A 25398-nucleotide genomic window follows, 5' to 3' on the forward strand; every position below is an offset into this window, starting at 1 on the left:
TTAATAAAATTAAGTCTGTACAGATTGAACACGTATTTTCTTAATAGCGAATAGAATTTAAAACAGAATTTTGATATCTTTCCTGGAAGATCTAGCCAAGGCAAAAATTTTACTCTTACGCTTGCTCTTGAGAAACTTGAACAAATAGCAGTGGAAATGCTGCTACTATTGTAGAACATGCAAACACGGTTAAAATCGCGTTTTTAATTTATTTTCCTCATCAAATTATCTAAAATTTACCAAAAAAAAAAAAAAAAAAAAAAAAAAAAAAAATTATAATCAAATTTACAACGTAGGAAATTACAACGATGAGTAAAACAATAGTGAAATTTCCCAGTAAAGTTTAGTTTGTATGGAATCTAATAGTGTCAACATTAATACGAGTGTAATATGGAGTATCAGCTAATATAAATGAATACGTTAATAATGATGTCAAACAGATAGATATATTGTTTATAAACATACAATATAATTTCATAATTTGATCAAACATTTACAATAATGTAGGAAACTTACCTGAAAATTCAAGCAAATTTACTCGAAGCCATCGCATTTTATATAAGCTAAGCAAATTAATCTTTCGCTAGAAGCCTCACAATATACGCCTTCACTTGTCACAGTATAATTTTCGATAGTTTGACACTTAAATTATCAAGTTGCATCCCAAACCCGAGTTTAATTTAAAGTTATCTTTAGTTAAGCATGGCACGAGGATACAACGCCAAGGATTCAAATGGTTCATCACCAAAGAGGGGTGGTGTACTCTGGGGGATCATCTGTTGCTTCTGCGGCGAACAAGACTAACACAACATCATACATGCCTATGCAAAATTGCAAACTATATGCAAAGTGATCTGCATGCTCCTTATATTATTCTTGAATGTTTGGTTTATCTTTAGAAATATATTATTTGTGGTTCATATAATATATAACTGAATTGTGTCTGTATAAAATGTCTAATTAATATGATGGGTAGGTGATGAGAGTGAGAGATAGCTCAAATGGTGAGAGCTTCCCTCCCGGTTCCAAGAGATCTGAGATCAATTCTCACCCCTGCCCTTGTGGCTCTCTAAGCACAAAAAAAAAAAAAAAAATGATGGGTAGGTCCAATTTTATCCTATTATCCTTGTTTCTGCAAAGCATATGGGATGATAATGGATCCAATCATATTCTTATAATAATTTCTATGTTTCTTTTATTCGTTGGAAAAATTGTCAAAAATAATACAAGTTTTGAGGGGTTTGTCAAAAACAAGTCAACCTTTTCATTATTTCTAAATAATACAAACTTTGGGGGATATCTGTTTAAACAGGTTATGACCAGTTGGAACTTGGTTAATAGGTCATGTAGGACACATGTCAATGTTTTATTAGTTTGACAATTTAATTTGTGTTTTTTTAATTTTTTTTATAATAATTAAAAGATATTAAATAAAATTAATCACTTTATTATTATTATTATTATTATTATTATTATTATTTTGAAAAAAAAAAAAAAATCAGCCCCCCTCCCCCACCAGGCTACCAGCACTTTCTCTCTCTTCCATGTTAGGTTTTATCACAAATAATACAAAAACAAGGGAACAAAACCTAAAACAGTGAATAATTACAATAAAATTATACAACCAAATCAATACAACCAAGTGTATTCAAACCAAGCACTACTAATTCAATGATTTACAGAAATTATAATGAAATTAACTAATATGAAAGATTACAAACTTGCCTCACTTTTAAGCTTTTCAAACGAACATGAACATGAGAATTTCAATGACCACGTGATTCTCAAACCTTGATACTTCGTCTTAGGCGTGTAAACACTTTCCTAAAATGTTCATCCTAATTCTTTAACTTTTTTCCCACAATTTATTATTTTTATTCTCTCATTCTCTTGTTTACTTTGATTTCTGCACATTCATTTTCAAAGCATAAAACTTAAAACAAATATTTAGTAAAAACATATACCTCGTAATATAACTTTTGCTTTATGGACAAAATCAGTTTAAGAGAACTTGCTAACGAAGTAAATTGTTATAAAAAAATATAGTAAGTATACTGTTATTAAAAAAAAAGTAAGTAAATATACATAATTAATTTTTTTTAAAGGGGAAATAAATTATATATATAATTAATCAAACAACCAGATCAGCGTTATAATAATTATTTTATAAAGAACAATTTATAAAGCTACCACACTTTCATTTAAAATGGTCAGTCCATTCTTCTCAAATTGACGTCAATCTAAAAAACATGAGTTATATTCTATTTTTGATAGGGATAATATAAGTATATCATATGCTTTTATTACTCTACTAATAACTAAATAAGTTTGTTTTCTCCTTAATTAATTTTGCCATCAATAACTATATACTAAAAGACACACCAGCAATGACACGTGTCATTTTCTGGTGTGTCCCTTAGGGCTTTTTTTTTTTAATATCTATATAGAAAAGAAATATTATACATAAATAAAACATTGCAAAAGATTTTCCTTCAAAAAAAAAAAATTAGAAAAGATTTAATGTATCCTTCCAAATATATATTGATACCATAAACTTCTTAACCTAATTTATGACATATGTAGAGTTGCGTACTACTTTACTATTAATAAAAAACAAGGATTTTTTTGAAAAAAAAAAGATTTTTGTAGTTAATCATGTATGAAAAGCTTGCCGAGAAAGATATGAAAAAATATTTTATGTCAGTTGATTATTGAGAAGAAAAAAAATGCAACATACATAAGAGAGAATGAATAATAATTTGCAAAAAAGAAATCTATTTATAAGTTAAATACATATTGTTAAGATTTTCATTTGATTAACAAAAACAAAACGATATAAATTTGTTATATATATATATATATATATATATTATATATATTATATATATATATATATATATATATTTTAAAGTATCTATATTGCTAATAATAGACTTTCATAATAAATTCATTTTACATATTAATAACTTAGCCAGATTTAATTTTTTATAATTAAATATAATGTTGATTAAAGAATAGTTATTGAAAATTACCGTGCATGTCACGGGACCTAACCTAGTATCTAATATTTTGTACACATCAATTGTCCAAACAAATTAGTGATACGTACATTAGTTGACATAAACAAGTAACAACCAGCAGTCTGCAGTTACTAAGAACATAACAAAGTTGGAAAAATTTAAAAAGCTTAAAAAACAGAAGGATTATTTTTAAGCAGAAATTAAAATTTATACATTTTTGCAAATGCGAAATCGAACACGTATTGATTTTTTCGTGCCAACAATAATATATTTTCTAGATCAAGAACCAAACTTATAATTTACTCTAGGCATATAATTTACATAGCAAATAGAATTTTCAAATCTGATTTGATAATTCTAGAAACAGAGTTTTGATATCTTGACTATTTCCAGGAAGATCTAGCCAAGGAAAACATTTTACACTTACCACTTGCAACTTGAACGAAGAGCAGTGGAAATGCCGCTTGAACTGCTACCATTGAAGAACAAACGCGTGTCGCGTTTTCATTTAACTTAATTCTAATTTCCATCAAGATTTTAGATTTCAGAAAAGAATAAAAAGGAGTATAACAAATTTCCATGCAATTCCAAAAGCTAAGCAAAATTACATTATGTAGAAAAGTAGCGAAATTTCCTGGTAAAGTTTAGTTTGTACGAACTTTAGTGTCAAACTTAATATGCTAATGAGCATTAGCTAAGATAAATGTCACATAATCTTGTCAAAAAAATAGATATAAACTTTAATTTATAAACTCATATTTCAAAATTTGATCAAACATTTACACAAATGTAGTAGGAAAGTTGCTTGAAAATTCAAGTAAACTTACTCCAAATGGATCTACCTCTTACAATTTCGAAACCCATTATATAAAATGGTATGAAATGTTCAACTTGAAGCCATCACCATAATCAAAGTTTATACTTCAATTACCAAGTTTCATCCCAAACCCGAGTTTAATTTAAAGTCTTTAGTTAACCATGGCACGGGATACAATGCCAAGGATTCGAATGACAGACGCTCATCACCTAAGAGAGGCGGTGTACTCTGGGGGATCATCTGTTGCTTCTGCGGCGAACAAGACTAACACAACATCATCCATGTCTATGCATACTATATGCAATGTGATGCTCCTAACTATTCTTGAATGTTTGGTTTATCTTTAGATATATATTTGTGGTTCATATAACTAATGTATCTATATATAGATGTCTAATAAGTATATGATGGGTCCAATTTATCCTATTGTTCTTGTTTCAACAAAGCATATGGGATAATATTGGATATTATTTGGATCCAATCATATTCTTCTATAGTTTTTTTTATTTGTTCATGTTTTTGAATTCATAGTACATTTTGTCTCTATTGTTGTCTTTTTGATTTGATTGTATAAATAAATGACAGTTGTTTTATGTTTGTCCATTTATTTTTATATGATTAAGTTGTACGTATAGTGTTATAAAGGTTTAAATTATGCTAATTTCACTTTTAATTCCTTATTTTGCATTTATCATTTTTATATACTCTTTTTTTTATCAGATTCTCTGGGCTTGAAGCTGCAACGCGTTTAACTTGCTTCTTAATTTGTGGGTAGGCAACTTTAATTTTGAAGCATTTCTAATGTCTTTCAGACAAATTTCCCAAGTTACACACATTGCAGAAATTAAAGAATTTTTACTACCCAAGATTTATAGCCCAAGTAATTAATAAAACTAAAAAAGAAATATAAGTTTAAAAAGAATTACAAATAAAGTTTAGCTCATTTGATGAATATAAGTTTTTAGCATAAAAATTTTGGTACATGTATATATAATATTCAAATTGTATATTTTATAGTTGTTGTTTGAAATATAACTAGCATAATGTTTTAATGATTATATCGTTCATAATTGACATATTTTTCTTCAAGTTTTAAATTTCATTACTTTATTTTTGGTATATAAAATAGTATTATCAATATTTTTTTTATTTATCAAATTTTTAGTTTCATTTATGTAATTTTATTATTATATAGTTTCTCAAAAAATAATAATTTTATGTTGGAATAAAATTTTCAAAAAATATATTTGCATAATAGATATTAGAGGACTTATGAGTCATATTATAATGTGAAAAAATGAACTGATTATACTGTTTATCATTAAAATAATATAGTCATATTTCAAAAGACCGATGTAAAAACATCCACTATGCTACGTGCTCATCTGCAATAGATTTAAACATTTGGGATAGTAATGTATTTTACAAATGCTATCAGAATTACAAAAAAAAAAAAAAAGAAAATGTGCATTATGTTTATGTTCACGGGTACATCTACAACTAGGTATACGAGTACCAATTTTATCTTTGTTGCTAAAAACTGATTTCCAATTTTCGGCGCCCACCATCAATTTCCGACCCCTCCCTTCCCCCACCTCGTAAACCTACCCCCATCCTAACCTAGCCCCAAAACTGTAGTCGTTGACTCATTAGGACCGATTTCAAAGGTGGGGGAAGGGAGGGGGTCGGTTTTTGGGTTGTGGGAAGGGAGGGGGGCCGGTTTTGGTGGTTTGAGAAGGGAGGAGGCCGTCGGTTTTGGTGGTGTAGGAAGGGAGGGGGTCCATTTAGGGTGTTGGGTTGGGGAGGGGAATGGTATCGTGGCGGTGTTGTGAAGGGAGGTGGCAGTTTCCAAGGTGGGGTTAGGGTGGAGAGGGCGATTTTCGGTGTTATGGGTGGTTCGGTGGCGAAAATCAATGGTGGGCGCTGGGTGAGGTGGTTCGGGGGTAGGCTGGAGGGTGGGCACTGGGTGAGGTGGTTCGGGGGTAGGCTGGTTAGGTGGTTTGGATTTTTTTTTTCTTTTTAATATTTTGTTATTTTTTGTATTAATCAGGTGTTGACACATGTAAGGTAACCTAGAATAAAGGGTTGTTGACTTTTGTTGACCTTTTTGGGATTGAAGAAAGAAAACGCAGGTAAAAGTTGGGATTGTTGCAGAATAATAGTAAATTAGGATTATTTAAAGTAAATTGAGCAATATTGGGATTGTTAAAGTGAATTTTTCTCTTTCTTCTAAAAAAAAATATAAAATTGTCCCATTTCTAATTTTTTTGAATTTAACACATATAGAATCAAAACCTGGATTATGAGTCTCATCTAAAACCAGACTTTATATGAGCTAAATAAGCTAAGGTTTTACATCAGCAAGAATTAAATACGTTAACTTTCCACTTAGCTAATTATGTTTTTTCTAGTCACATTTTTAAATATAGATATGAGTTCGACAATTCATTCTTATATATAAAATGTAAGACATTATTTTGACAAATCAAATTTGAAGATGCAAATAACCTAATTAATAGAGGTTATGGACAAAACAATTTTAATTAAGGTAATTTTGTCAACAACTACTTTTTAAATGACCACTTTTGAGAACAACTATCTATTTAAATTTTTTTTTTTTTTTTGAAAAAACTATCACAAAAACACAAAAAATTTGAGTAGCACTACCACTTTTGGTTTTTCGACAAGAATCTCCGGTTAAGGAGACTCAGTTTATAAAATTTCCGTCCAAAAAACCCATATGTATGAACTATCAAATTGTCTCTACATTAACCCTAAATTGGGTAGTAAATTCAATTGCACCAAATCCCCCAATTTCGTAGAATCCTAAATTTAATTTTTTTGACATAAACCCTAATTTTGATATTCAATTGAGAAATTTAATCGTCTACAATGCGAAGTTAAAGATAATTTACCCATTTTGGGCACTGAATTCGTTGTTGTCTCTACCGCAATTGTTTGAAATTGTATAAAGTAAACCTTACCAAAGTTGTAGTGCTACTTAAACTTTTTGTGTTTTTTCTGATAAATCTTTCAAAAATATATTTTAACAGATAGTTGTTCTCAAAAGTGATTATTTAAATGATAGTTGTTGACAAAATTTCCTTTAACTAATGAACATGTTATAATCTTAATCTTTAGTTACTATGAATACCGTAATAGATCATCATAACATGAGTAATACTCCAAATTGTTTTCATATCATAGACTAGTTCAAAAGGTATCACTTAGTTTTGTGTGTTTTGAACTAGTCAATCCGTTATTGACAAACTAGTTTAGATCCTATGCCATGCACTGTTATTGATAAAGCTATCATATCATTAATCATTTTGACTTAACAAAACATCTTATGTCAATCACTAATTATAGTGTTATGAAAATTATTATATACACTCTGGTTCAAAAGTATTTCTTGCTAATTTGATCATTAAATGAACAATATTTATCAAAATACGCAAAAGATAATCTTGAGTATACATTACACCCAACTAAATATAAGAATCTTTGTCACTTTTCTTGATTTGACTTTTGCATAATTTACATACATCACATTGACCAACATTTGTTATAATCGTATCAATGTATAGTTTTCAAACATTTATAAAAAATAGAGGGAGTATAATCTTCATATTTCAAAGGTTATTTAACACAATAAATAAAAGAAATTGACTCAGACAAAAAAAAAAATCAAGTAATATCCTAAATTCCTGATGCATTAGCTATATTATCGACGACAATAATTATATTGTAATGTACTCCGTAGCTCAAGTTGGATTATTTAAAGAATAACCAAAAGGTTTGATTATTGATCTAACCAACTGAAACTTTGCTTATTTTCGACAATTGTTTAATACAAATTTTATTTATATCCATATAGCAAACTCATGGAAAGGATTAATATTGCAGTAAAAACAATATTAATCTAAAAATACCTTAATAAATAAAATATTTATAATTTCCAAACTTTTATTAATATAAGATGTACTATTTTCCCAATCTATGTGATCTTTTTCTATTATAGATCTACTATATTTTTTTCATATAAGGATTTTTTAAGTTTTGTAAATTTAGAATACATATAGGGAAAAAAATCATATCAATAATAATATATTTCTTATACTATAACATGTCACGGAATATGTCTAAAATCTTATCACAAAGTACCTTTTTATTTATAATTGTCATTATTGTATGTTAAAAGATACGGAGTATATTAAATCTTTTATTTTAAGTAATTACTATATTAATGAATTAAAGATATTTATCATGTGAGTAAAAGATCTTTTTAAAATAATTTTTTTTTAAATAATTAAATTAAGGACACACCAAAAAATGACACGTGTCATTGTTGGTGTGTCTTTTAGTATATAGTTATTGATTCATGTCTATTTTGAAAATTTGACTATTTTTTTTGTCTAGTGTGAAATGTATGTGCGATGTACAAATTATGCTTCTTCCTCCTTTTTTTTTTTTTTTTTTAAATAAAGAACGTCTAACAGAACGTCTAACTATGGTAGTTTTTCTTATTTCTTTCTCTAATCTCTATTTCAACTATATTCTTTGATGTTTAATCTTCTAACAAATTCAAATGATTAAAGAAAAAAAAATATATTTTTAAAAACAAAACCAGATAATATGCAACATTAAACATAATAGCACAAGCGAGCTTTTAACATCTCATTCAAAAAAAATTTTAAGGAATTGAACACCTAAAACTAATGTATTAAATTAAAGTCTGTTAAAATTGAACATGTATTGATTTCTTAATAGCTATTAGAAATTTAGAACATTCGTAGTATTTGATTACATTTATTCTAGAATTCAGAGTTTATAATTCTAAAGACAGAATTTTGACATCTTTCCTGGAAGATCTAACCAAATTGGCAAACATTTTACAGTTACATACGCTTGTTCTTTAGAAACTTGAACGAAGAGCAGTGGAAATGCCACTTGAACTACGACCATTGAAGAACAAACACGCTTGAAATCGCGTTTTTAATTATTAGTTTTCTCCGTCAAGATTTTAAATTTCAGACAAAAAAAAAAAAATGAAAATAATCACCATGACAATATACACGGAGTATAACAAAGTAAATATAGATGCAATTCCTAAAGCTAAGTATAGAAAAGTAGCGAAATTTCTTGGTAAACTTAGTTTATAGGACTTTAGTGTCAAATTAATATGCTACGGAGTATTAGCTAAAATAATTTCATAATTTGATCAAACATTAACAATAAAATGTAGGAAAATTACCTGAAAATTCAAGCAAATTTACTCGAAGCCATCGCCTTTTATATAAGCTAAGCAAATTAATCTTGTATATATATGTATGAAATCTTCAGCTTGAAGCCATCACCATAATCAAAGTTTGACACTTAAATTATCAAGTTTCATCCCAAACCCGAGTTTAATTTAAAGTTATCTTTAGTTAAGCATGGCACGAGGATACAACGCCAAGGATTCAAATGGTTCATCACCAAAGAGGGGTGGTGTACTCTGGGGGATCATCTGTTGCTTCTGCGGCGAACAAGACTAACACAACATCATACATGCCTATGCAAACTATATGCAATGTGATGCTCCTAATTATTCTTTAATGTTTGGTTTATCTCTAGGAATATATTTGTGGTTCATATAGCTAATGTATGTATAGAGTGTCTAATAAATATTTGATGGGTCCAATTTTATCCTATTGTCCTTGTTTGGGATAATATTTGATCCAATCATATTCTTCTATAGTTTTTATTTGTTCATGTTTTTGAATTCATAGTACATTTTGTCTCTATTGTTGTCTTTTTGATTTGATTGTATAAATAGATGACTGTTGTTTGAAATGAATGGCATATATGAATGACAGTTATTTTTCATAATCTGGATTTTAGCTTGTTTAAATATGTTTGATTGTCCATTTATTTTTCATATGATTAAGTTGTACGTACAGTGTTATAAAGGTTTAAATTATGCCAATTTCACTTTTAATTCCTTATTCTGCATTTATCATTTTTTATACCCTTTTTTTAGCAGATTATCTGGGGCTTGAAGCTGCAACTATGCTGAAGATTTTGATTTAGCATGTGTATTTATTTCTCATTCTCATACTAATTTCAGGTGTGTTTGGATCTCGATCATTCTATAATAGTGAACAATAGGTTATATTTGTAGCTATTGCATACTTAGTACTACGTATATTATTTACTCAACTTTTTCTTCTTCACAAGATTTCCTTTTCAACTTTTTAATACAATGATATACGTATTTAACTATTTAAATAAATTGAGAGTGAGGGATAGCTCAAGTGGTTAGAGTTTCTCTCCCGGTTTCAGGTATTCTGACATCGATTCTCACCCCTGCCCTTGTGACTCTCTAAACAGATAGATATATGACTATTTTTTTGTCTAGTGTGAAATGTATGTACGATGTGCAAATTATGCTTCTTCCTCTTTTTTTTTTTTTTTTTTTAATAAAGAACGTCTAACTATGGTAATTTTTCGTATTTCTTTCTCTAATCTCTATTTCAACTATTCTTTGATGTTTAATCTTCTAACAAATTCATATGATTAAAGAGCAAAAAGTATTTTTTTAAAAACAAAACCAGATAATATGCAACATTAAACAAAAGCTTTTAACATCTCATTCAAAAAAAATTTGTAAGGAATTGAACACCTAAAATTAATGTATTAAATTAAAGTCTGTATAAATTGAACATGTATTGATTTCTTAATAGCTATTAGAAATTTAGAATATTTGTAGTATTTGATTACATTTATTCTGGAATGCAGAGTTTATAATTCTAAAGACAGAATTTTGACATCTTTCCTGGAAGATCTAGCCAATTTGACAAACATTTTACAGTTACATACGCTTGTTCTTTAGAAACTTGAACGAAGAGCAGTGGAAATGCCACTTGAACTACTACCATTGAAGAACAAACACGCTTGAAATCGCGTTTTTAATGATTATTTTTTTCCATCAAGATTTTAAATTTCAGACAAAAAAAATAAATAAAAATAATCACCATGACAATATACACGGAGTATAACAAAGTAAATATAGATGCAATTCCTAAAGCTAAGTAAAATTACATTACGTTATAGAAAAGTAGCAAAATTTCCTGGTAAAGTTAGTTTGTATGGACTTTAGAGTCAAAATTAATATGCTAAGGAGTATTAGCTAAAATAAATGTTACAAAATCATGTAAAAAAAAAAATAGATATATTGTAATAAACTTTAATTTATAAAAAATAATTTCAAAATTTGATCAAACGTTTACACAAATGTAGTAGGAAAGTTGCTTGAAAATTTTCCTATATACAATGTGATGCTCCTAATTATTCTTTAATGTTTGGTTTATCTCTAGGAATATATTTGTGGTTCATGTAACTAATGCATGTATGCATAGAATGTCTAACTATGATGGGTCCAATTTTATCCTAGTGTCCTTGTTTCAACAGAGCATATGGGATAATATTGGATCCAATCATATTCTTCTGTAACTTTTTTCTTTGTTTGTTTATGTTTTTGAGTTCATAGTACAATTTGTCTCTATTGTTGTCTTAAAATGTTTGATTGTATAAAAAAATAACAGTTCTTTGAAATGATTGGCACGTATGAATGGAAGTTGTTTTATTAATCTGTTTCTTTAGCTTGATTAATTATTTTACTCAGTATGTTTGTTCATTATTTTGCATTTATCATTTAAGGGTAAATATGTAATTTCTGGAGTTTTTGTTGACTAAAAATAGAAAGAAAATATAAAGTTACACATAATGTTTAGCGGACTAAGATGGTAAAAGTTGCAAATAAAAATTCCTCCTACTTTTTAAATTTTTCAAGGCACAGAGTTCCTACTAAGGATTGTCTGTGAAAAAGTGTTTACTAATCATTCAAATTCTGTTTTAGCTTTTACACTTTACTGCTTAAAAGAGTAATAATCACCATCAAAGTTAACAGAAATGCAGAATCTTTTATTGCAGAAGATTTCCTAATAATGCCGACATGAAACTTCCCACAGTAGTAACAATCCTATCAAAAAGCTAGCAACATACATGGACTATTAATGATCATCTGTGCACTCGAACATTGTCCAACAGCGAAAATATATATAAGCATAGATAGTCCCCTGGCTTCTTCTGTAGAACATAAATCAGCAATAAAAATCCGAAACTTCCTGATTCAGGTTTCCCAAACATAACCTTGCTGCAGTTGTTAAGAAGTGTTTCCCTTGTTTAAGGGTATTTCCAAGTTCCTTACGCCATTTTCTTTTTCCCTTTGGCCTGGACTGACTGAATAGGGAGAAAAGGTAGTTTACTGGTAGACCAAAGACAAGCGCTTTTGAGCAACCGGTTTGCTTGATTGATTGAACAGAACAAAAGGCTCAGTTGGTTACTTGCTTGAAATCGAGGGACTGCTGAACTGACTGCTTGTTACAAAGCATTCTTCCTGTCACTATGAAACTCTCACAGATTTGATCCTCTCACTTAAACATGTATCCAAGAAGTCTCAACAAGGTAACCAATCTATCAGTACATCGTCTGATGGGAAAATAAGTTCAGTGGAACATCTAATTACATATGATCAGTTATTCACATAGGGTATCATACCATACAAAAAATTCATAATATAAAAATATTTCAATATTACTGCTACACTTAGGCGGCCTCAGCCTATGCCTCGTCTCAATGTTTATGATAATAACTGTCCTACCACAAGTATCTCAATTTCTTAATCATCCATAAACTACCTCTCAAATGGTGGTAATGAAGGATTGAAAAAAAAAATCACATGCTTGAGGATTAACTTGCATTATTACCTTAAAATAAATAGAATAAATTCATTACCATAACCATTACTGCCTACCAAACAGACCTGTAGAGAATGTACTGAATCCCTTATCAGATTCAGTACTGATGACTATTTATTGTTTAACATCGGTAGAAAATCAGGGTCTATGCCTCACGGCTAAGAGTACAGATTCCATGCCAAAGAGAAACCTTATTTCTTGGCATCCAGTCGATCTCTCTTTTCTCAAGGGTCTTCTCTACGAAGGTGTTGAATCTCAGACCTTCCCGAGTCATGTTACTCGTATTGCATTATGGCTAATGTGCAGGAAGATACATGTTTCTTTGGAATCAAACTTGAACAGCAGAAAGCCATCACTCGGGAAATAGCAGTAAAAAATTAAACAGGTTGCCATTTGATTACAGAAAAAGGTGTCACAATCTCTTCTTACAACAGCTTTCAGCTAGATGTCAAAAAAAAAACCTATCATCTAAATGTTTCAATCACATGGAAATGGTGTGATACAAATTACAAAAAAATGACAGTTAGATCACCTACATTAATCTCACACTAAAGCCACCAGATCCGTCTCATTTCATCCAATGGCCAAAGTTTTTGCGAGTCTTCTACAAGCTACCAGTCAAAAATATACAACCCTTGAAGCAAGGCCATGCCAGATCTTTAAATCAGCTAACTTGAAGTCTTATCCAACAATAGCGGAGACAGCTCGCCGAAAGTGTGCAAGCACATGAAATGGCCACTTTTGCATTTAAGGCCCTAAATTACAACAGGAATCCAAAAAAAAAGAAAAAAGAAAAATTATCCTCATGCCTTGACATCTTTCATAGTTTAACTCAATCCCTCTTGCACAGTAGATTATTCATCATTAAGAGTTCTAGCAGCTGATAAAAGCATATCCATTCCTCCAGATCCACCCGCTGCATCTTCAAATTTCAGTTTTGATTTCTTAGAGGAATCGTCAGTAACCCTTTTCCCTTCATCTTTCATCTGCTTCCGTTCTAGATCCTCATACAACTTTTTGACTTTGCGTACTGCCTTTATCCCTACATCACATTTTGGGCAAAACCACTTGCCCCTGGGAATTGATGTACGCGGAGGATTCATACAATAGATATGGTATCCATGATCACATCCATCACACATCACAATATTATCATCATCCTTGTCAACAAGACAAACCCTACATAGACAAGAAGGGCAATACCAACGAGGACCATACGTTTTTAACTCTTTGTTTGTCAAGCACCTTGTATGATAGTACTTGTATTCGCAACCACTATGTTCACACACACGGAACTCTTCACCATTATTTAGTATGCTTCCACATATTTTACAAGGCAATCGTTTGTTTCCTTTGAACACTTGAGGCCCGGTTCCTATGATATCATCTGAACTTTCTTTAACATCATCCAGTGCTTCTTCAGGCAATGGAATGGCATCAAGTTCACTGATACCAGAATTAGCAATTAGTCTCTCACAAACAACACAATCTTCATGAGGAGATGCCATACCACTAGCAGTGCAATTAGCACAATACCAACTTTTGTGTGGAATTTCCTTCACAGCAGGCTTGATACAGGAAACATGGAACATTGCTTCGCATGAATCACACACAAGGCAATCTCTTCCATCTGACCTCTCTCCACACTGTCTACATGTACAAAACACAGAAGCATCTAACTCTTCCTGCTTGATTTGCACATCATAATCCCGGCCATTTAACTGTTCACATAAAGTAGTGCTAAGGTGTATGCAAAAGACTAATGGATTGACCAATAAACACAATTTTTTAAAGCTATGTCTGATAAAGCCTCTGAAAATTACTTTATGTTGACAATGGCCAAACAATCTATCAATAAATCAGAAAACTTTGAAGCTCATTATAATACAAATTAAAAAACAGTCGGAAAGGTTCCATTGCACCAAGGATAAATGAAAGTATACAAGAGTTAATTTGTCACCAAGGTTAGAAGACATTCGAAATGTAAAATACTACCACTAAAAACAAGTGAATAAATTGTCTTATGATGTTATTTTACACTTTTTTTTAAGTGAAGATGGTTTTCCTTCACATATTAGATAAATGAAATTGCATATGCTCATCTTCAAAGGTTTTTAATCCGTATATCACAAACACTACAAAAAAATAGACATTTAGCAACAGATCAAATCCGTTGCTAGATTGTACTTTTCTGTCGCTAAATATAGGTAGCGACAAATTTTGAAACGGAATTACTTTGTTGGCAAAACTGTTGTCGCTAAATGAGACTAGCGACGTTGTATTTGTTTTCCGTTGCTGAACTTAGCAACGGATTTTTATTTCCGTCATAGGTTTAACAACGGATTTTTATTTGTCGCTGATTTTAGCAACGGATTATTTTTATCTATCGCTGGTATTAGCAACGAAAAAAAAAAAAATCCGTCTCTAAATTTAGCAACGGAAAAAATTATTTTGTGTCTAAAAGTAGATGCTATTCGGTTCGACCCCACTCGGGTCAACCCACTCGACTTTGCATGTAAGGCTTCTTGAATCCCCAATCTCAAGAATCGCAATAGGTAGGAGTCGAACCCGTGACCTCAAAGTCAAATAGTGAAACTCTTACCAACTATACCAAATATTATTTGTTTACATCTACGCACATAATTGATAATAAGTGAAAGAAATATTAGAGACGGAATTTAAAATTCGTCTCTAGTTTAGAAACAGATTTTCAAATCCGTTTCTAGTTTAGAGACGGATTTTAATTTACATAATTCGTCTCTAAAGTAATATTTTACATTATTCGTTTCGAAAATAATTTAGATACAGAATTAATAATTCGTCGCTCATAGCAACGAAAAAAAAAAATCCATCTCTAATTTAGTAACGGGAAAAAAAAATCCGTCTCTAAATTTAGCAACGGAAAAAAATCCGTTTCTAATTTAGAGACGGATTATCAATTCCGCTTCTAATTTAGAGATGGATTTTCAATTCCGTTTCTAATTTTAGAGACGGATTTTTAAATTCCATCTCTAATTTAGAAACGGATTTTTTAATTCCGTTTCTAAATTAATTTAGATACGGATTTTTTAATTCCGTCTCTAATTTAGAAACGGATTCCATCGCTAGAATTCCATTTCTATATGGACATTTTTTTGTAGTGAAAAGTTATTCTATACATTGAATCATTAACAAACACATTTTCAAGTTGATTAGACAGCACAGATGCAGTTTAGAAGGAGCCGAGGAGGTTACAATACTGGTGGAGGTGACGGTAACCTGATTGTATTTTAGGCCAGTTAAAGGAAAAATTAAGATAACCATTGAGTTGGTAGAGATGCCCAAAAAAATGGTAATATTTCCATAACTCAGCATTATTTGATAGTTCCCCACAAAATTTCCTTTTTATAGTGTTATGCCCACTTGACAACATTTATTTAAAACAAAGTTAAGATAAATCTCAAACTTTAAGTCTTTTAACTAAAAAAGGCGTTCATAGGACCACCTCATTTTGACATGTTCATCTCTAAACAACACTGATCATTAATACTCAGGAAAAGCCAAAATGGTTATAAGCTAGATCCACTCAAAAGATATAGCAGTCAACGTTTAAGCTCTAACAGATACACCAATAAGTGCAGTAGTAGAATAAATTATTTACCTCTTGTCCTTTGTAACTTGAGGTATCAAGTACAGCACCTCCTCCCTGTCAAAAAAAATAGTATTTGAATCAAGGATGCATGATTGATGCAATAAAGATGAAACAGTGGACTGTGAAGGGTAGCAAAGATTTATGCCAGATATAGAAATAATCACTAAGTTAAGACATAAGCTCTCACCAGGTCACGACAGCAGGCTCTTGACAGCTCTGACATATTATTTGAAAGGGAAACCATCTCATTGCCAATTGTCCGAAGCTTTCTCCATATCTGCGGACAAGTGAGACATGGAATAGTGACAATTTAGCATATAATCAAAACAAAGTTGGCATTTAAGCCAGACTTATGTAAACCTCGATAGTTCACTTGCCATTTTCTTTGAACAATGCAAACAAGATAGCAAAGATACATTGGAAACTCAGTTTTCGCAAATTATTAAAAGTAGTGGTTTCGAACATACACAAGAACCACTTAATTCACAAAACAACATAATAAAAGGTCAAAGAGTCTCAAATCATGGTCAGACCTCAAGCAACAATCTAAACAATTCCAGTTCTTCCTTTTGTTACCTGGTATTCAGATAGTATTCTCCAGCCTCCATTACTTAGGTCCAGATTAGATGTTCCTATTCTGGTCTTTAAATTTTCTTAAAAGTTGGTTTGGCAGAAGAATAGAAAAAAACCGACAGAGAAGGAATCAAATGGCTTTTGAAATAAATTAAAAAGCTGTTGACTTTTATTTTGCTCATTTTTACTTTCTATCTACCCCACTGCTAATATATCCCTTCAAAATAAACTGCAACCCTCTCCTTTTAGCCATCTCCCACTGCAGCCTTTCTTTAATTTACTTTGCTTCTCTCTACATGAAAAAATTATGCCATAAAACCTGCAAAACCTTTCTGCCAGTATGCATAAAAAAGACGAAAGAATTGTAAAGAAAATATCAACTAGCCATATGCATTTAAAATTTATTTGAGAAACTCTGTTAATAAACCTAGTCTCTCTATCATTGGAGAACAGAAAAACAAGGTGTGCTCATTTGAATCGATTCTTTCTTTATATAGATGATTTGAAAATAGGAGTAACTTATGAATGATAGGCAGGCAACTAAGAGTTAGTTTCGGTCATTATGTCATCCACCATAACCTGCACATTAATTTGCAAAGGACACAAGTTACCAACATACAGCTTTCCTACTAGTCACGTAATTTGTGAACTAGATAGACATTCAGGTGTATAAAAAACACATAGTTTCATAGTGTAGATATTAATAACAAGGGTGGGGTTGTCTCTCTAGATTAATGAACACTATCTTTCCTTTACTATTGACTAAACAAACATTGATTCCTTTCAATTCTTTCATTAATCCAAGCGCTGAGAAATAAATTTACAAGCTGTTAAGGGCAAGCGTAGATTGGTGAAACGATAGAACAAAGAAAGGAGAAAGAAGAAGCCATTGCAACACTTTAACTGAAGGTAGTCCCAGAGTATCCTCCAAGATCAATAAAAACACCAACAAAATAAAGTCTATAGTTTCCCAATGCCTCCCCTCCTATAGCCACACCCTACCACCTCCCATCTTCCCTCTCCTCCTCATCACTCATTACTTCCAAGATTAATTTTACTGTCAATTCCCACATGCCCTAAAGGTCATTAAAAGTCACCCTCACCCAACAGAATCCCCAAGCAGAAGAAAGGAAGAATTAAAGTCCGTTACCTATACTTCATAACATAATACTAACTCCGTTTCACATTATTTGCAACTTTGGAGTACCACACGGACTCCTAAGCAAAATTTGTTTCTGAGTGCAAAATAGAGAGAGAAACATATGGATGCATGTGATGAGGAGAGAGATAGAGAGAAATGACAACCTAAAAAAGGAAAGAAAAAGTTTGTAGCAAATAATGTGTAGCATCCGTTTTTGGCAAAAGTTGCAAATAATATGAAACGGAGGTAGTAAATTAATATAACCTAGTATGTAGTTAATACAAACCAAAAAACTTTGTTGGCTAAACAAAAGTCCAGATTATGTAACTGCTGTTTTAATAAGTTTGATCCCAAAGAACAGATTGACAGCTAACTAAAGATGCCAAGGTAGAGCTCAAAAGTCATATCACACCAAGCCTAACCAATCCAAAAGTGGTCTTTACTGTAAAGGACACATGAGAAATATGAACTTAGTACAAAACATTAAGAAACATAAAGCTCTCTAACAAATATCCATTCCAAGTGAAGCACTAAAGATTATATACAAGGTTTGTCAACACTACCAACAACCTTCCTCTTACTAAATACGTGAGTAAAATAAAACAGGGCAACTATCAGCATCAAATTCCCTCCACATGAAAATAATGGTCCTGTTACTACTATTTTAAAAAAGCTCAAACTTCATAAGATAGAAAAAGATTTTTACAAAAAATTTAAAACAAAAAAAAAAAGATTATCAATAATATTCACATATTGTTCAGCTCATTGTGAATCCTTTTGTGAAAAGTTTGGAACACGAATGACCATTAAAACTCCCATGTTGTGCCCCTTCCAGAGAAACTGAGAAAGCAATGAGTTTATCACTGTTTAAAGTAAATTCAAGGTTTGCTTTCTACACTGAAACTAAAGCAAAAACCTATGTCACAGAATCTAGAAGAAAACTGGCAGAATAAAGTACCTGCTGGATATCTGATGAGAACAGCATAGGTGTTTGTTCATATGCACCTTCTTTTATCCTTGTATTAATAAGACTAAAGTCCAAAACTTTTTCAATGTTCAGCCCATGAAGATTTTCAGTAAGCATCTTGCACAGTGAAGCAAACTTTCCTGAAATCACAAGTCTGAGGAAAGCACGTTCACACAGCCTAGTCACAGTTAATTGATCGCTATCACTTGGAACTCCATTAGAAATCACAGATGAAAATCCTTTAGCTTCAGTTGAAGCTCCATTAGTTTGCCCAGCTCTCGGTAAATGGGCATGGCTATCACGATGGTCAATTGTTTCCTGCATAACAAAGAAAAGGAGAACATGGGGTGATAAAAGGTAACATGTAACAAAAAAATTTATATAAGCAATGTCAACTACCCAGATTGGTAAACCATAACCTACTATTTACCCTGTGATTATCATCAGACACCTGCCTAGAGAAGAACGTTGAAGGGGCTCAAATGTATACAGGCATGAGCGAAAAGTGAATTAAAAAAAAAAAAAAAAACAAAGCTAGCAATGTAAACAAGCCATCTGAGGAAAGAACATGGAGTTTGGCAACATACCTTGGCAATGTTTGCATGACTACTTCCAGGATTACTAAGAAGTGCCTCCCTGATGCAGTTCGGTATTCCACCACCTCCGCCCTCAGTGGGACAGAGTGATTGACAGATGTTTTCCAAAGCATTTCTCCAATGTTGATAAGAACAACCATCTGAACCATTCAGAAGAGATTGACAATTTATCTTTGGGTCACAGACTCGAGCACAAGATTTTTTTTGTAAATCTATGTCCACTAATTCTTTTACCATCTGCACAAAACAAGATAAAGAAAATACATCAGAGGCATATGGACTAAGTTATACCAGCAACAGATTCATCTATGTCCACTAATTCTTTTACCATCTGCACAAACCAGGTAAAGAAAATACATAGTAGTATGAGGCATACGGACTGAGTTATAAAAGTAATAGATTCATTTATGTCAATAAATGACCAAATGAAAAGGTTGAGCTCAATGCACAACAGCTATGCATGGGATGACAGGAAATGTAATATTGCTGAAAATAAACACTACTAGAACTTCAACTCGAGCCTTGGATGGGCCCATCAGCAGAAAAAACACAGCACAGAAACTCCAGGGAGTATCAATTACCAGACTCCAGCTAAGAACATTTGCCCCTTTAAAAATGTCACTTCTAAATACATTGCTTCCCCACACAAAAATATAATTACACTCTGACAAGACTTCTTGTAAATTTCTTCTGGTTAGCTTCTCATGCTATGTTATCATTTAACCTCATGCTCTCATGCCTCAACAATTACCAATAATAAAAAAAAAGAAAACAAGGGAAAAATGTTTGCATGATTTAAATCACTACTCCCTCCGTCCCGATTTGTTGGCCCCATTAGACTTTTCACGGTCTCAAAGACAAGTCTTAAAATGTATATATCTCCATTTGTATAAGCGTAAAGTCTTAAAATGTATATATCTCCATTTGTATAAGCGTAAAAAATATTAAAACTTGATATTAATAAAATATACTTAGATGAATCCAACAAGATCCCACAAGACTATATTATCTCTTATAGATTAATAGAAATTTATCGAAAAAGGTTTTAAAGTTTGATCAAAATAAAGGCAATGGGGCAAACAAATAAAGACGGAGGGAGTATTTGTTTAGAGGGGCAAAAAAGGAAGGAAAAGTGGGAATCAGGATTGGACTTCCTACACTCCAATCTTTGTACAAGGGAGTAGGTACAAATTAGAGATACAAAGTTGGTAATATGTTGCCATTTCTCCATTCCCTTCTAAGGGGGAAAAATCACTCACTAATAACTAAATAAACTTATCCCTTCTATTCTGCGGAGGGGACAACCGCATCCTTACATCTTTAATTGTCAACTATCCTTCTCTTATCAATTATTCATCCATGCATGTTTTGTTCTGTCTTCCAGGTCCTCCCCTATCAATGTCTTTTGTGCTTCCACGCCAAATCATTTTCAATCTTCTCATGGGTCATATCATTTGATAACAGCTTTTTACATTTACTTCATGATTCATTAATATTTGTTTCTTTAGATCATCCTTACATTTATTTAATTGTATATGTCATGTTTTTTCCTTACTCTAATTGCTCACTTACCTCATCCCTCTACTCTCCTTCTACAACATGTTAAAATTATTACAGCTTTTGTTTTCCATTTTTCTTTCGATACCTATCACAAAAAGTATAATTACCACCCCCATGTTCTAGACTTCTTGCATCACTACCTCTCTCCTCCCTTTCTTCTTTAACATTAAAACCACTTCTTTTTTTGTCCATTATCATTAACTTTCTTATCCCCTCCATTTCAATCTTATGTCCACTAAACTAACATTTCTCATTCTACATTTTGTCACTTTTTCCAAATATCAGTGATCAAAACACCATCCAACGCAGTCAACTCTTATCCCAAATATTTTAAAGATTGTGGTCAAACAATGTACTATGTCCATTCTTATGTAGAAACTCAAAAGTAAAACAAACCAAGTTTTACAAGTGATTAGATCAATTTATTAGAGATCCTTAATGAAGGATTAAAAATTTCAGATCCCAGAGGGGGAATCTGCAACTCGCTTTGCCCCTTATTTTTTGTACCATTTGACCCAAAAAAGCTCTCACAAAAAGTGGGTTCATCGTGCAAATAAAAAGAGGGGAGCACGGAGGGAGTATATATCAAGAAAAAAAAAATTGCTAAAGTCAAAATGCAATTAAAAGTGCATAAAAATCTTCATAAATAAATGCAAATTCTACCATATTAAAATTCTATCCCAGGTGCCAAATCACATTCCATCTTCCCAGCTAAATAAGCCACCGGAAGGTCAACTTCAGGCCTCCACACTGACAGTAATTAAGGGTCCTTCCAAACATAACGCTTCAAATAAAGAAATTATCTAGTCCTTATAGAACATGTAAGAAAGTTAGGAGTCTCTTATCTGCTGGTTTGGCTGTTTAGTAACCAAACTACTGACAAAGACATTAGATAGGAGCTAAACCCAATCAACCATATCCTCTAGAGATGCTATTTGAGCTTTTCTAAAATTAAGAAAGGTATGTCCTTTTGCCTTACACCTCATTCCTTTTAAAATTAAGACTAGGATAAAGAAAATTAGTATTCCAAAATAAAGAATGCTTCTATCCTAACATTACATGTGAAAAACTATGCAAGAGACACAGATTTGACAGTGCAGACTTTAGGAGTTGAGCTGCTCAATTGCAGCAGATAAGCTGGTGTCCTTGGCACCATGCTAATTCTTGTCCGGGGACCAGGGTTCTCAAAAGTTTTGGCACAACAAAGTTTTCTCAGCCTGACACTTTTTGCTATTATCAATGCCAGAACAAGACCCTGTTGGATTCCCATTTTTGCTCAAGTACATACCAACCTTCTAAATTTTTCTGCTCTACAAACAATAAGCATTGGGTAACAATAATTTTATGGATGGCTTCAAGTACTAAGGAAGTTTTCCTATAATATGCTTTCCACAGAGTTTATTAAACAACATAATTTCAAGTGTCATTGACACAAGTCAATAACTTGAATTGTAAACATAATCACACATAAGTACATAACCTCCAAACCCTATCCTCAAAGGAAAATTTCTAACAACAAAAGTGCATAGAGCCGATGAAGGGTCTATATAAAGCTCCACTCGCATACCTAGTGCAAATGAGTGTTTTCATCCCACTCAATTACAAGACCAACTTCCATCCAAGCTCTATGATCCAAAAATCATTACAAATTTTGGCATACATGTCAAACCAGCTTGATTTGCACGAAATCCCAATTAAAGAAAAAACCTTCATGGAGAAGTAAATCCAGGACATTTTACAATTTTAATGACACCTAAATGGTTTAGCATTCACTGGACACAACTTCAAAGTCACTGAACTCATTCTAATTAACTCAAGAATAACACATTGCTCAATTCGGCAAATTTAACCACATTATTCATACAACGCAAATCAATCAAACCTCATCGAAACACGAAAACAACTTAGTGCCAATACAAGAACATAAATCAATTGGACAGAAAAAAAGAACCTTATCATCCAATTGAGCAGAAGTAGCACAAGGCATCTTCTCCAAATCAACAACCTTGCAATTCGAATTCGATGCCCCACACTTTCGACGCTTATAAGTCCGAAGCGAACTCCCATCTCCACTACCGCCACTACTACTTGAACAACCATGCAAAAAACCATTCACCTTATTACCACCGTTACTATTACCATGAACACTACCATTCCCATTACCATTCGCTTCAATCACCATATCTTCAAAACCGCCACAAATTTAGGGTTTACAACCCCAAATTCAATTCAATCCCACCAACTTCAAAATACTCCACAACCAAATAAAAATCAAATAACTCCCCAAAACTCACCAAGATCTTGCGACATAATCCCTTGAACAATCTTTGAACCCACTTAATTCAAACATTAAAAAATCAATCGTTTCACTGAATAATTCCAGAAGAAGCAATTCGGAAGTTGCATAGAAGAAGAAGAAGTGAAGTAGGAAAGAGAAAGTGGAAATCGGCGACGGAACCCTAGAAAGAGGCGGTTGAGAAGGTGGTGGTGCCGCAGAATTGAGGAGAGAGAAAGAAGAGAGAGAGAGAGAGGGTGGTTTGGCTTATCATTTGGTATTTGAATTTTAAAATGTGTTGTGAAAAAAATTATAGAGCGCTTCAAATTCTTTGGTGTTAGTGTTACTATTTTTGGAGGGATTTGGAGTGTTTAATTTTGTGTGATTTTATTAATTGATTGATTGCAAATGGGGTTGTTAAATATCACTCTCGAATTTCCAACTTACACCCGCAAAATAGTATATATTTTATAAATTTACCCTTATAATAGAAAAAAAAATTACCCCCCCAAACCCTCACTCTCTCTTCTCTCTCCTAAAAACAATTCTCTCTCTAAACCACCACCACCACCACCTCCTCTTTTAACCACCCACCACCACCACCTTCTTTTACCTCCAATTTCTCGATCTACACAGTTAGTGGCGAAAATGACGAGGAAGGACAAAAGGAAGGCGGTCACCGGAGACAACTAATAATAATAACAACTAATAACAATAATAATTCTAACAACGCACAACTAATAATAATAACAACTAACAATGATAGTAATAATAATTCTAACAATACACAACTAATTATAATAGCACGCAAACACAAGTAATTATAACAACAAACACAACTAATATAATCAAAATAATAATAACAATAACAAATACGTGAAATTCAAAACCAAAAAGAAAATAATAATTCGAAATTCCCAAGCAAACGCCCAGAAATTTCAAAAAAACCTAGGCAGAAACGCCTAGTTTTTTCGAAATTTTTCTGGGCGTTTTCCTGGGTATTTTGAAAATAAAACAATTAAATAATTATACCAATTCCGTACGATTCGATGAGCCTCCGGCGAGCAACGTAGGTGGTATTTCCGGTCTTTCGTCGTCTTTCATGAGATCCATCGAATAAAATTTTGCCATATTTAAATTATTTGTTGATTTTGAAAATTATATATGGTGGTTGGTGGTTAAACGTGATCGTTGGTGGCCGGTGAACACTAGAGAGAACAGTTAAAATGTTTGTGTAGGGTAAAAGTGTTAAGTTTAGGTAAAAATAATTATTTTAATAATAAGGCTACGTACGTCATTTTAGGTTATTTTGCGGGCATTAGTTACAGATTCGAGGGCGACGTTTAGCTTTCCACTTGCAAAAAGGTGGCTAGTGACGAAATTGAAGAGAAGGGAGTCAAGATTATGGTTTATGTACTTTTCCATTTGGGTAGGGAGATCTATGAATCCATTGAATCCTAGGGAGAAAGTAAATTATTGTATCAAAACAAATCTACATTTATTTATGGTAATAGGCTTAGGCCATGTTCTGTTCTGCTGAAATCTACTCTACTCTACTGAAATCTACTCTGCTCTGCTAAAATCTGTTGTGCTCCGCTGAGTGAAATTTGTTCTGCTCGATTTGCTGATATCTGCTCTGCTCTACTCTGTTTGGTCTGCTGAAATCTGCTCTATTCTGCTCTGCTAAAATCTGCTCAACTCTGCTGACCCTGCTCTGCCTGCCCAAAAACTCACAAGAACAGGGCCTTACTCGTGAGTTATGTGTTTAACTTGTCGTAATAATGTACTTTATGTTATTATACTTTATTTGTGGTATAGTGGCTCCATTCTTTAATAGTTTAATGGCTTTTGTTATGAGAGATAGAGATAAATTGGTGGGATAAGGATAAAAAGTTAGTAAGCTAATAATCTAACTCTTTATCTACTATATTTGCTAATTTTTTAACCTTTTAGCTTAGTGGTTTATTACTTCAGATGTCGAATTCATTTTATAAATCACTATTTGTGGATTCATTCC

At 32.0% G+C, this 25398-nt stretch overlaps 1 protein-coding gene across 1 annotated transcript; it reads right to left on the reverse strand.

The window, feature by feature from the left end:
• Window positions 1-12427: 12427 nt before the first annotated feature.
• LOC110685924 (PHD finger protein EHD3-like) lies at window positions 12428-23913 on the reverse strand. The gene is made up of 6 exons (XM_021862482.1): window positions 23058-23913; window positions 19538-19783; window positions 18942-19268; window positions 16457-16546; window positions 16279-16323; window positions 12428-14359 (listed from the first exon to the last, which is right to left on the reverse strand). The coding sequence occupies exons 1-6, from the start codon at window positions 23286-23288 to the stop codon at window positions 13493-13495; spliced, it is 1806 nt and encodes a 601-aa protein (XP_021718174.1). The 5' UTR covers window positions 23289-23913; the 3' UTR covers window positions 12428-13492.
• Window positions 23914-25398: the final 1485 nt, after the last annotated feature.

Source organism: Chenopodium quinoa, unplaced genomic scaffold (genome assembly GCF_001683475.1).
Source record: "Chenopodium quinoa cultivar QQ74 unplaced genomic scaffold, ASM168347v1, whole genome shotgun sequence".
NCBI classification, from domain to species: Eukaryota; Viridiplantae; Streptophyta; class Magnoliopsida; order Caryophyllales; family Amaranthaceae; genus Chenopodium; species Chenopodium quinoa.